Consider the following 17,766-nt stretch of genomic DNA (forward strand, 5'->3'; position numbering starts at 1 on the left):
GGACACCTAATATACACGTCTCCTTTAGCCACCTCTCTGCCAAGACAGAACAGGAGAACTACTTCAACATGTGCTATGGGACGTGTTCTGTCAACATACTACAATATCACGTGCCCTGGTATACTAAAAACAAATATGAAAAAGAAATGTTCAGGTTGGCTAGAACTATAAAACTAATATACCCAAAAGGCAAATTAACTGTGGACATATCTAAAACTACACAGGAACAGACTGCCTACTCTACGTGTGATTCCGGAGTTCATACTTAATTTTTTTAACATATTTGCCCACTTTAAATTGCTTCACAAAAGCTTTTAAGTATGCTTGTTCGTGTATGAATCAGACCTATAATTTAGTGAGAGGTACTGGAGAGGCCTTGGACATTTTTTATTCAAACAGATAATTACATTTCTTTTGAGTGACGGAGCCGGCATGAGCCAGATTCTAGAGGCCTGCTGTTTCTATTGACTACAGCAGTGGATGGCTCAATGGGAAGTTCTAAGTATTTAAAACGAGGCTAGGTCTAGAGGAAAAAAAACTATGATTTCTTTAATTTTGGCTTTTAAAGCAACGAGAGGCTGCATCTATGTCAGAAGGGCAGTAAGACCAAGAAAGCTGCCCAGGAGACTAGATATTTTAAGTGGTTAACTAGTTCAGTTAGTTAGCAGAAATGAGAACTGTGTGGATGGCCAGTAGCTACTGGGCTACTGAGTGGGCAGAAACAAATGGTATTCATTGCTAAAGGATGCCTGCTTTTCCTCATATGTATTTTACGGAATTTCCATTCACCAAATTCAATCTTCCCATATTCTGAAATGCATCGGAGGTATACACGAAGAAGATGGAGGGGGAAAGGGAGACTGCTAGCTCTACCCAAGTCCACAGCACCTCCTTGAAAAATAATCTCATGCACACAGTCCTTCCAAGCCGTGAGTAATGTAACCAAGTAAGTCAAATTGGGGGTGGGGGTGCAGGTATGCACTGTGGGAGGGCAGAGTACATGCAGGAAGCCATCGGGACGGTGGAGAGGAAGGCAGGAAAGGAGTGAGGACCTCTGACAGCAAGGATGCTTCTCCGGGGTACAAGGACGCTATCTTACCACGGGGCGTAGGAAGCAGCGATGAAGAAGTAGATGACCATCCGATCACACATGTGGAAACAATGCTCCACTGTCCTGTCGTGGGGAAGGGAAGAGAGCAAGGGAACTTGTCAAAACCTTCCGACAGGAAGTATGGGCTACCACTCTACAAGGCTACAATCACTGTGCCTGCTTCATTTCCCTAGGGCACCCACAGCTCACCCTTCAAAGCCACAGCTCTTCTTTTTAATGACAGGAAGCCACAGGAAAAGCTTTACGTTTTTAGGTCATATACAGAACGGGACATGAGATGGGAGAGCCCCACCACCATCAGGTGATATGAGTCTTTTCTGATATTTTCCTTTTCTTTTGGAAGATGAAATTCTGTGAGGCATTTGTGAACCGCTCGCCCGTTCTTACCACAGTACATAGCTCAGTCCTAAGGCCCAGCTACCGTGCCCTGAAAATCCTTTAATCTTTGCTTTAAACTCATTTTTTGACCATTTCATATATATATACATAACACATTCTGTCAGTCACCCCTCCACAATCTCTCACCAGCCCCTACTTCCCTCCCATCCTTATACCACAGTGGTTCTCAACCTTCTTAATGCTAAGACCCTTTTAATAACAGATCTTCATGTTGTGGTAACCCCCAATCATAAAATTATTTTCATTGTTACTTCTGCTACTGTTATGAATCATAATGTAAATATCTGATATGCGACCATATAAAAGGGTTGTCCAACCCTTAAGGGGTCTCAAACCAGAGTTCCCTGTTCTACCACAGCTCTGCCAGATCTCCCTTCCATTTTACAGACTTCGGTTTGCTGAGTTCACATTCTTGTTTTCTTTTTTTTACACATCTTAAACAAGCTTTTGCTTTAAACATGCCAGGGAAGACAGTAAGTAGTAAAAAGGGGAAATTGGTAGTTTAGGGCCAGCAATAAAATACATAAAATATGGCATTTTTGCTGTGAAAGGGTGGCGACTACATTTTAAAACTGATCCAAAATCAAAGTCAGAAAGTGTAAGCACGAAATCAGACCGCCTGAGTTTGACTCACAAAATACGCACTAAAGCGCCTGTGCTTTACTGAGGTCATTTTCAATTATAAATGCAGGAGGCTGGAGAAATGGGTCAGCAGTTACACAGTGCTTAGTGCTCTTCCAAAGGACTTGCATTTGGTTCCCAGCACCCATGTCAGGCAGCTTGCATAGCTTCAGAGAATCTGATATCCTCTTCTGATCTACACACACACACACACACACACACACACACACACACCATACATTCACACAGATGCACATACATACATAGTAGTTTAAAACACAAATAAATAAAGGACTGTCAGCTATGTAGCTGAGCTAGGCATGAACTCCTGATCCTCCTGCCTCAGTGTCTTCCAGTGCTGGGATTACAGGCAGGTGCCATCCGCCCAGGTCCACAGTGTTGTTCTGAATCTAGTTTTGGTTTCCAGGGTACGAACCCTCTCATTCTGTGGGGCTTGGGTCCTTGACATTGCCTCACTCTACCTGGGTGCTGTTGGCCAAGCAGACTGACAGGGTCACGAGAACAAGTAAGTAAAAATCAGATCTGTGTGGAAGAATGGTACAGAGGCCACAGTTTATCTACGATCACTTAGTTACAGGTCTAAAGAAGCAACCGTCCAATCAAACCACCACGTCTAAGAATCACCTGGGAATAAAGGTGGCGACAGACTCACGGATACGGACGCTGGTCTCTACTTTGAAGGAGCCAGGGAACAGGAGGGAGAAAGTGAAGAATTTAATCTCTTGTTTTGAACCTCTGAGATAATTCTGGTTGCCAGCAAGGCTTGAGAGCTTTCTAATTCTGCTTTCTAGACATTGTTAGGGCAGACAGTCAAACCTAGAGTCTTACATGTGATCTGCCACCAGCTCGACCTTGTGGCACAGGTCTGTGGTTCCAGCTCCCGAAGCTGAGATGATATTAATTACCTGGGAGATACAATGGGTTCAAGACTATCCTAAGCCAGACTTGGGTAAGAAGGAGCAAGAGGTCTGGGGATGTGGCTCAGTGGCAGGACACCTGCCTGGCAAACATGAAGCCCCAGAGGCAATTCCCAACACCACTGTCTCATAAGATGGAAACGCTCCACAAGTCACCTCTCCAAGAGTCACACTATCTCATAAAAGGGGGGCCAACCTGAGCACACAGAACATTAAAAGGGGTGACATTGGCTAGGTTCTCATGACACTACCTAGCACATAGTGAGAAACTGGGACTTCCCTTCACTCTTCCAATTCTGGCTTTGTTAGGCATTTAAAGAATGGTATGATTTGGGCTGGGCTTAGGTCTCCCTGCACAGCTGAAGCAGATGTGCAGCTTGGTCTTCATGTGGGCCCCAAACAACTGGAATGAGAACTATCCCAAAAGCTGTTGCCTGCATGTGGGATATGTTCAGCTGGGCTGCCTTGTCTGGCCTCAGTGGGAGAAGAAGCACCTAGCCTAGCAGAGACTTGAACTGCTGGGGTTGGGGGCTGGAGGTGGGGGGTGGCGGTAGGAGTAGGGAGCGGTTCCCAGAGGTGGGGTCCACCCGCTCAGAAGAGAAGGGGAGGGGAGATGGGGAAAGGATTATGGTAGGAGGTGACCAGGAAGGGGACAATGAGTGGGATGTAAAGCGAATAAATAAATTAGATTAAATTAAAATTTTTAAAAAGTCATGTGATTGAAGGCTGAGGAAAAAAAATCTACATGTGGCGTGTGATTCTAGCAATACTCAGAGAGTCTTGATTCTATTAAATCTCCAGCCTCTGCCAGAGTCCCCGAATACTGAAGTAGGCATCTACAACTCTTTATTGATTCTGAAATCTAGACATCAGAGCCAAGTGTGCTGAGACAACCACAACCGTCAGGCCATGCCAAGAAGATAATGAAGTGTCCTCCTCCCAGATGGGCATCTGGGTCCTGAGGCTGTGTGTCCTGGGAAGCCAGCACAGGTGCTTTGGTGAATCTCCTGTGCGGTGTGTGTGTCTCAGACCACCCTGGTGGTTCAATGCTGTGGTTTCATTTTAATCCCAGTGAACTGTCACCTTGTAGGAAAGGGTGGCAGAATGTAAGCTCCAGGCAGTACTGTAAAGGATACAGCAAAAAATGGGGACAAGAGGGACACTCTCCCAAAGCCTGCCTCCTCGCTAGTGACATTTTTTTCTGGCTTCTTTGTTTTGTTGAAACAGAGTCTCACTCCGCACTTCACTGGGACTCACTCTGTAATCTAAGGTGGCCTCAAACGCATGACAATCCTCATGTCTCAGGCCCGCAGGTACAGGGATTATAAGTCTGAGTGCCATCCTGCTTATGACTTTTGCTCTGAAATTTATGAAACCGAAAGGTCTTTTCTTACACCTCTGATTAGAAGTACAATCTCGTTTATAGAGCTGAAGGTGGCCCCACACTTCTGATCCTTCCGCTTCTGCTTCCCATAGGCTAGGACTATGAGCATGTGCCACCATGCCCAGCTCAAAGTCCATGCCCCTCTCCATCAGTGGTCCCCCGCTCCAAGACTACCAGGGTTTTGTGAGAACTGTTTTCCTCCCTAGGGTTTAATCTATTTAATTATTTAAGGTTTTATTTGATAAGCACCCGTTTCCACATAAGTGATGCTCCATCTTCCAGCCTAACTCTGACAAGTGTAAACCCTTTTACATCCTTATTACCAGGCCAAGGACCTTGATACCATTTGGAAAGCACCTCAGAGTTAATCTTCACTGGGATGGATCTCACGCTCACCTCGTCCTACATTTTATACCTTTCAGATTATTTTCGTATTTATCACCTTATTCACCATATGGCATCACAGTAACCTCACGCGACAGCATACTAATTCCTTTCATAATGAGGAAACTGGGGCTCTTTGTATGAGGCGGAATTGCTCAAGGTCAAACTCAGGAGGCCTAGGCTGAGAAGTTCAATGTCCCTCCTTGCTAGGTCACAGCTATGGCTCTCTTTTGCCATCGTGTCCCTGGTGTACAGGAGAGAACTGGAAAGCTCTCAGGACCTTAGCTGCAAGACCCAAAAGTCAGCTAGGGTACTGCTTTCTTAGACGCATACAAGGCAGTTAGGTCTTCAAAACTCTATCCAACCCCGAAGAGTATGTCTTGAATTAAGGGGTAGCTCCAGGCCTATGGGTTAGGAAAAGGCACTATTCTTCAACCCACCAAAAGCTCAAAAGCCTGAGACCTAAAGACTTGCTTAGTCAATGAAAAGTGCCCCGCCCACCGGCCCCGCCCACCGTACCTCAAGTGACTCTTCTTCCATGATACTATGTGAAACACTGTGGAGACGATGAAGAGGGCGCAAAGGCCCATCCCGTAGATCCATGCTGTTATCTTCTCCCAGCAGTCATCAGACAGCCGATGGAGGAGGGCGCTGCCCACAATGGCTGGAACAATGAGGAACTGGGACGAAGGCAAAGAGAAATAAATGAGCAGGCGCACCCTGGCGTCTGCGGGATCGAGACTTTCGCTATTTAAAAAAAAACAAAACAAAACAAAAAAAAAAAACCCCACACACAACACAAAACAAAACGAAACAAAAGATGGAGGTTTGCCAATTGTGGAAAAAAAAAACGTGCTTTAAGCAAACATTTGTCTTCCTTGGATCATCTGAACGAGAGGTGGGAGAGGTTAGCTGCTACCCTGGAAGCAGGTGTTCCTGGTTGCGGGAACTGAGTCAGCCAATGGCTGCACAACCAAGCAGAGAGACAGCATTGCCCAACTGTTGCAAAAGACTTGTTCTTTATCCTAATTTCATTAAACAAGAGAGTATTCCATTCTCCTCTGTAATCTGATCTAGAGGAGGTATTTAAACTATGCAGACATCAAGCATGTGCCAGCATTCCCAGAGAGGTCCTGACTCCCAAGCACTCCATCCTGTCTGCAATCCACTACGTAAGTGAAGGACGCATGAGTGAATCCGTTCATAGTCTACTGTACAAAACACACACACCCCAAATCAACTGCAGAATTAAGTTTGTCCTAGTTTTCCCTTTGAACTTATTTACTTATTTGGGAGACCCTGCAGAAGAAAGGGGGTTGGGGGCTTCATCATTTTAAATAGTGCGTTTCAAATAATCCATCTCTGAAGCCGGAAGTTTGAGAAAACTAGAATCTTAGAATTCTGACTGCCACTCCAACCTCCTTCCTCCCTCCCTCCCATTTCTTTCCTTTTCAACCACTAAACAGGTAAGGATCCTGAGCTCTGGACCCCCCCCCCTCCTCTATGTCGTAGCTGATGGGATTTCAGCACCCTGCCACCATGGTTGGCTTCTATGTTACATTTTTTACCACAGACCCAGATTTCAGCATCAGCTGTCAGTTTTCAGTGGTCTAGAACAAAACAAGAGTAGTAACTGTACTAACAGGTTTTTTCATAAAGAAAAACTTACTTGTTGGGGGAAAAAATCCCCCCTAGAGATTCCACCCCTTTTACTCCTGTCGCGGGAAAGCATCTGCTGTTTATCTTGTTTGTGGTTGTATTGTGTGTTGAGACAGACTGGCACAATCCTCACTCGCCTTCAAATTTAGGGGACGTATCACCACACCTGGTAATACTTTCTCTTTAAAGACGTGGTGGTGGTAGATATACTTCCTGTCTTTAGAAATCTCACGGGTCTATAATTCTCCCAAATATGCATTTGTTTAATAAGATCACACTCACACTCTGCTCTAAAACATTACCCTAGAGATATATATCAGTTTTCAATTCATTTCAGTTTAAGCACTGTTCTGTAACTTGCGACGTGTTGACAAATGTTAAGGAGAGTCTGGATGCATCCTACACAAATGTTCCCTCTGAAGGGGGGCTGTGCACCTTGCACACAGGAACACCATAAAGCCTGCCCAACCTCCTCTATAACTTAAGCCTTGCCTAATCCTCATCACTGCAGGAGCAAATTCACCATCTCCCCTACTGGTTTTCAGTATATCTCAGTCACTATTTCTCTCCAGATGTCTCACAAAATGAAACTCTCAAGGAGAATAAAAAGCAAACAAAACAAAAACAAACAAAGATAAAGGGAATGTGCAACTACTTAAGAAAATGCAAAGACATCTGTGTGGGTGAGAACAAAACAGAAACCACCACCACCACCACCACCACCACCACCACCAACAACAACAACAACAACAAGCCCTCCTTTCCAACACGCCATGACTTGCCCCAGTCAAGTAAGCCCTATAGCTGTCTTGAAAAAGTAGACCCTTCATTCAAGGTCTCGAAGCGTCCATAAGCAAGCTTCCTAAGGTCCCCTCACTAGGGTGCTTACTTCCTACTATTCTTATGAAGATTTCCTGAGGCACACAAGGCCAGGAGAGTGTGGGCTACAGGTCAGAGTGTCCAGAGCTCTCTCCACACTGTGCTTTCAGATTCTGAAACCCAGCACTGACCTTCAGGTACTTAAGGTCACCAGTCTGAGTAGGTCCAACAACTACTGCCCAAGTTACTGGAGAAGTCGCTCCATCCCACCAAAGCCGCGTGGGAAAGATGGAAGGACAGCAACGGAAAAGCTGTACTCACTGCGTGTGTGTAGCAATTGGCAGCATGTTCGTAGCAAGTTGGTTTGTAGCGGCCATTGGCTGGGGCCCGATGGTTCATGAAACTGTGGAAACAGAAAAGCCACCATGTGAGACACACTCTAACCTGACCTGCGGGAAGCCTGCAGGGGTCACCCAGTCCCTTCTAAAAGAAAAAGTTGCTGTTATCAAAAGAGAAAACTGAAGCCATTTAAAGGTGTCAACTTGGCAAGCAGCAACGAATCTAAAGCAAACACCTCGTTTATTTGATGAAACAGCCTTTGAGTTTGCTCAATAAACTCTGCCAGAGAAAAGCAAACAGAAACCACATCAAATTCATCTGGACCCCTCAAATTAAAGGGGTGCTACATGACCAAGATTTTCAATCTTAGAAGAAAGGATTTCTGCTTCTCCCACCCGAATTTTGTGACTGTCATTAAACAAAAAGGTACACACCACATTTGCCAGGTTTCTGCTTCCCCACTCAGAACACATAAAGCTTTATGTACGCAGGTCTGTACAGCCTGCATCCCACAGTAGAGGGCCTGTCAGACTAGTTTTCTCGTATTGTATTACCTGTTCCGGCACTAGGCAGCATATTCGATACCTAGCTACCTCCAGGCCACCTAAACAAGGAGTCATGTTTTCACCTCCGTTCTTCCTAAGTGAAAAAGAGTTTGCTTCTGACACCACACCCAGAATCAGCACTTTACGCTGTGGCTCTAAAGCACACACATCCACAGTCTGGCACACCGGCATTGGATGCTCGCAGACCAGGCTTCCCTTCCAGCTAACCTTCCCAGAATCAGCAGGATGAAAACCGTGTAGCACAAGGCTGCAGTTCCATTCCAGCGAGAGGGTGAAAACAGCCCTGTCTAAACCTGAACTACACTCACGCAGGGATCATGCTGAAGTGTTGGTTCCCACACACAGGGTGGGTGTGGGTCTGCAACAGCTGGGTCAAAGCCTTACCGGCTTTGAGATCCTAGAGCTCCATCTGTCAACATGCTCAGTACCAAGAAACAAAAACAAAAATCAAAACAAAAACAACAACAAACCACGCCTCTCACCTTTTTAAATTCTAGATAGTCCAGAAAGTAGTTAGCGTTTGTTTGCCAGTATCCAATCTGACCAATCACATGATGGGAAGGTAGAGTCAAATTGCCAAAATCAACAACAATAAAATGGCTAAACTATATAACCAAGCCATTTTAAACACCTTTTAAAAAATACAAAAGGATCATATGCACCTGGTAACCTCCAATCAAATAATTAAAGACACAACAGATAGTTCCTGTAAAGTCTATACACAGTGCAAGCTGGACATGGGGACTGTGACGACATTTCACCTGGTCTAGATGTCTAGCTAGAGCCTAAATGAACATGCTGAAGGCAGCTTCTAGCCAGCCTGAGAACAAATAACCCACCCGGTAGCTTAGACATGTATCCAGCCAGCCTCACATAGAGATATGCAAGTCCAAACTCCATCTTCTCCCCTGGAGATCCCCTAAATTATATCACTCATTTCCTACGGGAGGCGAATACCGCCATACAGCTCTTATTAGTAAAAAGAAAAATAATTACACCCTGAGGAGGAAGGCTTTCCTCCTGAGGCTCCACCACATCCTCACCCTGACAGGTAGGCGACAACTGAGCTCTGTGCGAGGCTCATCCCTACTAGGAATTTCCAAGGGTGGAGACCGAGCTTCCAAAATGGCTGAGGATGGATGAAATGGAAAGCACTCCATATAGGGTGAAGTGGGAGCTGTCTACCCACCACCAGGCTGCAGACTAAAATAGTAACTTCTATCCCAAGCAGCCCCGTCTAAAAATAGTCAGACCATTACATTACACAGCATGGGGGGTGGGGGGATAGACTTTCACATTTTTTCTCCTGCAAGCGAAAGAAGCTGGATGGCCACGTCTGCCCTGCAGAAATAAATTCAGGTTAAAAATAAAGTGGAAAGGAAGGAAGATGGCCTTGTGGGTAAAGTGTTTCCTACGCAAACTTGAGGACAAGTTCAAGCCCCAGTGTGCATGTTTCACAAAAAGAAGAAGAAAAAGAAGTAATTAATGTAATTCCAATGCTATGGAGATGGGCCCAGGTAAATCCCCATTACTGAGCACTTAGCCTACAGTACTTGGTAAGTTCCAGATTCAGTGCGATGCTCATTCTAAAAAAGTATGGGGATGACTGCAGAAGACACCTGTTATTAGCATGCATATAATATGCAAATGCCCATGAACACATATACACATATCTGTGCATACAGGTGGGGAGGAGAGGAGAAGCCATAGAGAGAGGCACTCCTCTCCTGCGGCCTGCGTACCCTGCCCTGGTGGATGGGTAAGCGAGAGACTATCAACAAAGGTAAAACGCAGCTCTCCTGGGAGCATTTTCCTGTCTGGAGCTCAGTGAGAAAGACAGCACAGCTGTCCTGCTGGGAAATAAGAACACAATTTTTCAATTTCCCCCAATCTGTCGGGCTGCAATCATGTCTCCACCACCTCTAGTTTCTGAAGAAATCATTCCCGAGACCGAAATGGAAAAGCAGATGCAAAATGCAAATGAACTCCCACACTTTGCGTCTAGGCGCTCCAACCCACCTCCCAAAAGAATGAGAAACACGTATGTTTGTATGAGAGCAAAAGAGGTCCCCGTTTATGGAAATCCTGTCTACTGAACAAGAAGCAAGCTGATGGTACTCAGCCCTGGGCAGAGTGGCTAGTGTGCACGGGTCTCCAACCTGTTGACACTGTGACATGATGCTAGTTATCATCTACAAATATTTTAGGCCTCACTCATGGCTATCCTGAGACATTCGTGGGTCTCGGATTGGAGAGACACACATACAGGGGCTCTGACTTAGGTCTGAGTGTGGCAATCACATTTACTGAGGTAATTAGTGAAGCAGAGCTTACTCACTTTCTCTTGCAATATTCTCTTTTATTTATTATTAGATATTTTCTTTATTTACATTTCAAATGTCATCCCCTTTCCCGGTTTCCCCTCCAAAACCCCTATCCCATCCCCCCTCCCCATGCTTACCAACCGACCCACTCCTGCTTCCCTGTACTGGATTCCCCTACACTGGGGCATCAAGCCTTCACAGGACCAAGGGCCTCTCCTCCCTTAAATGTCTGACAAGGCCCTCTGCTACCTATGCTGCTAGAGCCATAGGTCCCTCCATGTGTACTCTTTGGTTGGTGGTTTATTCCCTGGGAACTCTGGGGGGTTCTGGTTGGTTGATATTGTTGCTCTTCCTATGGGGTTACAAACCCCTTCAGCTCCTTCAGTCCTTTCTCTAGCTCCTCCATTGGGGATCCAGTGCCCAGTTCAATGGTTGCCTGTGAGCATCCACCTCTGTATTTGTCAGGCACTGGCAGAGCCTCTCAGGAGAGACAGCTATATCAGGCTCCTGTCAGCAAACATTTGTTGGCATCCTCAATAGTGTCTGAGTTTGGTAAATGTGTATGGGATGGATCCCTAGGTGAGACAGTCTCTGGATGGCCTTTCCCTCAGTCTCTGCTCCATACTTTGTCTCTGTATCTCCTCCCATGGGTATTTTGTTTCCCCTTCTAAGAAGAACCGAAGTATCCACACTTTGGTCTTCCTTCTTCTTGAGCTTCATGTGCTTTGTGAATTGTATCTTGGGTATTCCGAGCTTTTGGGATAATATCAACTTATCAGTGAGTGCATACCGTGTGTGTTCTTTTGTGATCGGGTTACCTCACTCAGGATGATATTGTGTAATTCCATCCATTTTCCTAAGAAATTCATGAATTCATTGTTTTTAATAGCTGAGTAGTACTCCATTGTGTAAATGTACCACATTTTCTGTATCCATTCTCTGTTGAAGGACATCTGGGCTCTTTCCAGCTTCTGGCTATTATAAATAAGGCTGCTACAAACATAGTGGAGCATGTGTCCTTGTTATATGTTGGAGCATCTTCTGGGTATATGGCCAGGAGTGGTATACTTGCGTCCTCACGTAGTACTATGTCTACTTTTCTGAAGAACCGTCAAACTGATTTCCAGAGTGGTTGTACCAGCTTGCAATCCCACCAACAATGGATGAGTGTTCCTCTTTCTCCACATCCTCACCAGCATCTGCTATGCCATGAGTTTTTGATCTTAGCCATTCTGACTGGTGTGAGGTGGAATCGCAGGACTGTTCTGATTTGCATTTCCCTGATGAGTAGGGATGTCGAGCATTTCTTTAGGTGCTTCTCAGCCACTCAGTATTCCTCAGTTGAGAATTCTTTATTTAGCTCCGTACCCCATTTTTAATAGGGTTATTTGATTCTCTGGAGTCTAACTTCTTAAGTTCTTTGTATATACTGGATATTAGCCCTCTATCGGATGTAGGGTTGGTAAAGATCTTTTCCCAGTCTGTTGGTTGCTACTTTGTCCTATGCAATACTCTCTTTTGCCTCCATCTTTTGGGTTCTTCTTATGTGTTCTTTATCCCACCCCAGAACTCCAAAACTATGGAGGGGAAGAACAATTAGGCACTGACCTTTATACATTAGTACACTAAATCCAGAAAGAAGGACCAGGCTCTCAGAGCAGGCAGGCTGCAAGTCTTCCAGCAGAATTCATAACAGAAGACCAAACCACACAGGTTAAGTCTCCTGGGTTCCCAACTCTCCAAGTCCAAATATTGACAACATTATCTTCAAAGTGTATTCCAAATCAGCTCATTACTACCCTGCTCATTGCCCAAACTGAAATCAAGACCAGCACACAACATCTCCAACCTGTGAGGCTAGAGCCTCATCACTGGCCTTGCTTCCTATTCCCATGGAGACACTTCTTCATATGGCAGCCATAACTGTCTATAAAAAACAGACCAGATTGTGTACCTCTACTTAAACTATTTCTTCACTTCCCAAAATGCTTAAGGTAATACTTTGATGCATCCCTGACCCATAAGGCTCCAACCACTCCTCATGCTCAAGATGCCACCTTTCTGCCCTTCTGTGTTTGCCAACCTTCTCCTTCTAGTTCTTTAGACCCAGGAAGGTATTACCCACCTGAGGGCACTGGCTCTTTATTTCTTCCTAGAACATTCAACTTGCTTCTCTTCTGTCAAGCAAATGCGTCATCTACTAGTAAGAATTTGGTTCCTAAACTTAAAAAAAAAAATCCATCCTTCCATGCTGTGGATGGGTTCTAAGGCTACTTGTGTTAATTTGGCTCCCAAATTTACAGGGGAACCCGCACCTCTGCATGGAAGATGCTGGGAGTCCCTCCCCTAGTTGGCTTTGATAAAGTTTCCTAAATAAAGTTGCCAGGGGCCAATGGCTGAACACAGAGAGAGAGACTTTTAGGTGCCCGGGCAAGGAACACAGGGCAGAGGCAATACCACCTTGCCAGGGAAGCAGAAGGACCAGGCCTGAGAGCTACAGAAGAAAGAGCACACAATCATGTAAGAGGGGGGGAAGAGTGGTCCCAGGCCCTCCCAGTATTGGGTCTAGAGTAGCAAAGTTGGAATACAGAATTTTAATTCACGAGTATTGGAGGGGAGGCGTTAGCAACGTGAAAGTTTGGGAGAAGCCCAACAATTGAGCTGACGAAGGCATATTAAATATAAGGCTGCATGTGTGTCTTTCATTCTCAAATCCACAACACTAGGGTGGTAGTGAGGAACTCACACGCTGCCACTGCCAGGGAGATTAGAGTGGATTAATTAACCAGCCCTACCTTTCCCCCCTATGATATAAGTCTTTACAATTTTATTTCCACTGTTTTTTTTTTTTTTTTTTTTTTTTTGGATTTTGGTTTTTTTTGGAGACAGGGTTTCTCTGTATAGCCCTGGCTGTCCTGGAACTCACTCTGTAGACCAGGCTGGCCTCGAACTCAGAAATCTGCCTGCCTCTGCCTTCCAGAGGGCTGGGATTACAGGCGTGCGCCACCCCCGCCCGGCCTTATTTCCACTGTTAAGCACAGTGCTCATCTTTTGCTGAAATTTAATAAATAACTGTTAAAAACGAGTAGATGAAAATCTCTCGTACCCTCCTGTGTACAGCGATAACCCCTAGTCAATGTGTCTTTAATGGAGATAACACAGGTTCCGTATAGAAGAGCAACAGGCAGCCTTGGAGCTAAAAGAGCCTGAGGTCTTAGGAACAGAAAACGCAAAGGCCAAGACGAAGGTTATCCTCAGGGCCGCATCCACATTACTGAATGCTGCAGCTTCAGCTGGTCCCTCTGCACAGCGCCCTGTGACCATGCCAGCTCCCTTTGAGGGCTGAGCATGGCATCTGTTCAGTCAAGGATGACACTCTTGGAAGTTACTAAAGGGAGAAGGAAGAGAGAAGACCAGCCCGTTCTATGGCTCAACACTGCAAGAACCAGTCCAGAGGGACAGCAGACAGCCGCCCACCTCACCTGCCATAAGACTTTCTAACTGCTGCAGATTTCCAAAGAGATACTTTTCTGTGCACTCGATTTAAAATCTAATCAGTAGGGTAGTCACGGCTTGGGCTGAGGAAGAAAAATCCTTTTTCAGCTGAGAGACAGAAAGGGTTAACAGCTCAGCTAGCAGCTGCAGAGATATGAAACTGAACTCCACGGTCTGCCTCTTCCTACCTGTAGCTCTCTGGGCAAGGACTTTGTTACTTTCTAAACTTCTCTGCTCTTCAGTGACTTGTAAGTTGAAAAATATGCAAGTACCCAGCCAGGAGCTGGCACAAACAGGCAGTAACTGAATAGTAACAGTTATTATCACCTCTCAGAGAGGTTAGAAAAAGAAAGTGTGTGTGTGTGTGTGTGTGTGTGTGTGTGTGTGCATGAGAGAGAACACACACACAAGTGCAGGCAAATGTGTAGTGTCTTCAGACTGAGGGAGATAAAGCAAGGCCGAAAATATGCAGCAACCCAGAAGAATTATTTTCACATCATAAGGTTTTTCTTGTTTTCTTTTGTCTTGTTTTTGTGGCTTTAGCTGTTCCCTTACAGTCTTCCTCATATAAATGGCAGAAGTCTAGAAGATGATCCAAAGCCACAGTAACCACAGAGGTTCCACTTTGAGTGGCTCTGCAAGGTGTTCTTTTATTTTGGCAGAGCTATAAACCATTGTCTTATGAACTGTTCCTCAACCGAGTACCAGCATATCATCAAGGAAAAGAACAGATTAGTTCAGAGACAGTGTGTGCCTCTCATATGATCTGCCTGCAGGTAACTATCTTCGATGCACACCAAAATGTTTAATGAATACAAAAGGTGTGGAAGACTATTTTAAACATTTTAATGTGTGAATCATAAAACCCAGGACTTTTCTGATATTGCTTTGTATCTGCAGGCTTATTTTCAAGTTCAAATTGATGTTTATAAATAGCTTTCCAAACTAGGCTATAATAGAGAAAGAGGTAATGAAGGGATTACATCAATCAAAATCAAAGGAGACCCAGGGATCACCAAGTAACATTTTCAGAGCACAATAATATATACTTACACAAAATTACATTCTGTGATACCCTAAAAGATAATCTCTATGTATTCTAATTTTTGAATGGGTAAGACTCCAAAATAGGATGAAAGTGAATTCTGTCCATCAAAAGAGATTGCTCAATCAGCTGAAGTGGTTTTTATTTTTCCATTTTAGAGCTGTCTGAAATGTTGGTACAACAAACAAAAACAGACATTTCCCTTCTTTTTATAGAATTCAAAAGGATAGAACAGAAACCCAGACTCTTTGTCAAGTAATTTTGCAGAATATAGCTACTGTTCTCTGAAAGCAGGAAGCTCACAGACATGCAAAGGAAAGAATCAACCAAGCAACCCACACGCACAGAGCATGAGGTTCACACATGTTACAGTCTCTCTTAAATCCATGAGGTTCTAAAAGAGAAAAGACCAGGGCTCCCTTCTGCCTTTGACATGGATACGAAGTTCCCCTCCAAGGATAATGCCAGACTTTCAGCCACCAAGTAATAAGCAATATTCAGAATGCAATCCAAATCTTCAAGCTGATTGCCCCTGCACTGATAGCAAAGACCACCCTCATCCCGTGCATGGTGTATTGGCTCCTGTACCCTTGGACAGGAAGAAATGAGATAAGCATTAATGATTAAATGAGGGGAAAGAAGAGAAAGGAAAACTAAATGGTGTGTTTACATTTTGAAATAAAAAGAAAGACCACTTTAAACTCAATGGCCTGTTTAGAAGATTTTACGCATTTCTGCTTCTGAATTCTCTGGCCCATCACACTAAGCCAGCCTGTTGGTAGTGTAGGGCTGGGAATTGGTATTGCTGCCAGGCTCAGACAATGGGATGGAGAGTTACCAGAAACCCGATGGGTGAACTTTCACCCACTTAGAAACATTAAAGCCTAGAGCTTTCTTTGGGAACAATAGGTCGGCAGCCTTCATCATTCCTTCCAGGCAGGTATCCACCCAAACCCTCCCAAAAAACCCAAATAACACTCCATTGGGTTCTTAGCCCGAGAACCCCTCGCCGCACCCCGCCCCGGACACCATCAGGCAAAGCTGGACTCAGGGAATCGTGCCTCAGTTTCCCTGTCTCTAGGGCCAGCCACGACAAAACATCCCAAAAGGCTCACGCCAGATCCCCCTACCTCACCATAGGACAAACATAGCCACAGAGTTCTGCAGCAGTCCCAGGAGACCTCACGTTGGGGGTTTGTACAAGGGTGGAGGCCCTTAGTGGAGTCGCGGGGAGGGGACTATGAGGCTGGAGTAGTCAGCTAGGGGCTAGCAGCAGCCCTGTCTGGATGGGGATCTCAAGGGCCAAGCTGGGTTTGCAAGCGGATGGAGGAGGCAAAGCAGACGCGGGGTCCCGGGGCACAGATCCCAAGCTGCCCGGAGGAAGGGGATAGCAGGACTGGGAGTCTTCCCGGGAGCCGGTCCTCGTCAGGGCTCGGATCCCCCGGGACGGAGCACGCGCCACGCAGAGCTCACCGCTGGAATCGATTCCTGAACCGCATTGATCCTCCGCTCTACCTCGGGGGCCGGGAGCTCCGTCTCTTCTGCACCGGCGGCAGGGCGCGTCGGCCTCATGGGCTTGAGCTGCTCCCGAGGCTGCCGGCGCGCCAGGCGGGAGCCACGCAACTGGGCAGGGCCGGAGTGGGCCAGGCTGGGGGTCGGTCAGCACAGGGCCCGGGCCAGAGAAGGCGCCTGGGGGCGGGAGGGAAGCCGCTTAAACGGCCCGGCGCCTCCCGCCTCCCGCCTCCCTGGCTCCTCCGCCCCCGGGTGCCTGCGCCCCGCCCCGGAGCCTGGCTCCGCCCCTGCCCGCTGCTCTCGCTGCGTGCGCCCGCAGCCACCTGCGCGTCACCGCGCCCAATGGCCAATCAGTGTCCGGAGCGGCGTACAGCTCCGCTGCCATTCATTTTTCCTTGGAGCTCGGTAGGTGGGGTGAAACTTCAGAGCTCGGGGGCGTGGCTAGACGAAAGGGGAGGGGTGCTGGGAGGGCGGTGCTTTGCATTAAAGCTTTGAGCGATTGAGCTGCTCAGGAGAGGAAGAAACAAGGGTATGTAGGAGATGGCCCACGATCTTAAAAGTAGCTGTGCCGGAAGTGGCAGCGAGCAAGAATCTATCTTTGCCTTCTGATCTTGGCCTCATGTCGTTTATTCAGCCATCATTCATTTCTGCGTCCTTCTTTTCATTTCTTTCTTCACCATTTACGCTCTGTAAAGACAGATTGCTAACGCGTCTGTCCTATAAAGAAGAGATTGGAGTTTCTCTAGGGGGATTCTTCTGCAGAGATCTTTTTATATCATCCGTTTTACTTTCTATTTTTTAACCCAAGAAATTTCCAAGGAAAGAGTAGACTTGAATCGGCCCCTTCTGCTAAACCTTTGTAAAGATAAAAGCACTTGCCAGAGAGCAGATCATAGGTAGAGAAGAGATAAGAGGTAGTGAATACACTCAGAGGAATACTGGAAAAAGGAAAGTAATTGACACGTGCCTGTCAGGAACACTCCTGAAAGCTAGGTGTGCTCCCTTCCAGGAAGCCTGCGCACACCCATCCCCCACTCCTCAAACTTCACCTTCTCTAGGGACTGAGGGCCAGCTTCATAGGAGTATTTACTCTACTTGAAATGAATGAAAGGTGTCAGAAGCTGGAGAATGGTTTCACCCACAATTCTAGAGTCCTTTTCTTTAAGTGCC

The 17,766-nt window shown here is 46.0% G+C and overlaps 1 protein-coding gene across 2 annotated transcripts in view; it reads right to left on the bottom strand.

Annotated features, from left to right (window-relative positions):
- Positions 1-16,852, bottom strand: part of Mmd (monocyte to macrophage differentiation associated) — a 30,384-nt gene extending 13,532 nt beyond the window's left edge. Inside the window, exons 1-4 of one of the 2 annotated variants that reach the window (XM_052195440.1) lie at positions 16,558-16,852; positions 7,637-7,718; positions 5,357-5,517; positions 1,100-1,174 (exon numbers count right to left, since the gene is read on the bottom strand). In XM_052195440.1, coding sequence (XP_052051400.1) covers positions 1,100-1,174; positions 5,357-5,517; positions 7,637-7,718; positions 16,558-16,583 — 344 coding nt within the window. In that variant the 5' untranslated portion in view covers positions 16,584-16,852. Of the gene's footprint in view, positions 1-1,099; positions 1,175-5,356; positions 5,518-7,636; positions 7,719-9,216; positions 9,396-16,557 lie in introns of those variants that run through there. The other variant, XM_052195439.1, reaches the window with a different exon arrangement.
- Positions 16,853-17,766: the final 914 nt, after the last annotated feature.

Source organism: Apodemus sylvaticus, chromosome 10 (assembly GCF_947179515.1).
Source record: "Apodemus sylvaticus chromosome 10, mApoSyl1.1, whole genome shotgun sequence".
NCBI classification, from domain to species: domain Eukaryota; kingdom Metazoa; phylum Chordata; class Mammalia; order Rodentia; family Muridae; genus Apodemus; species Apodemus sylvaticus.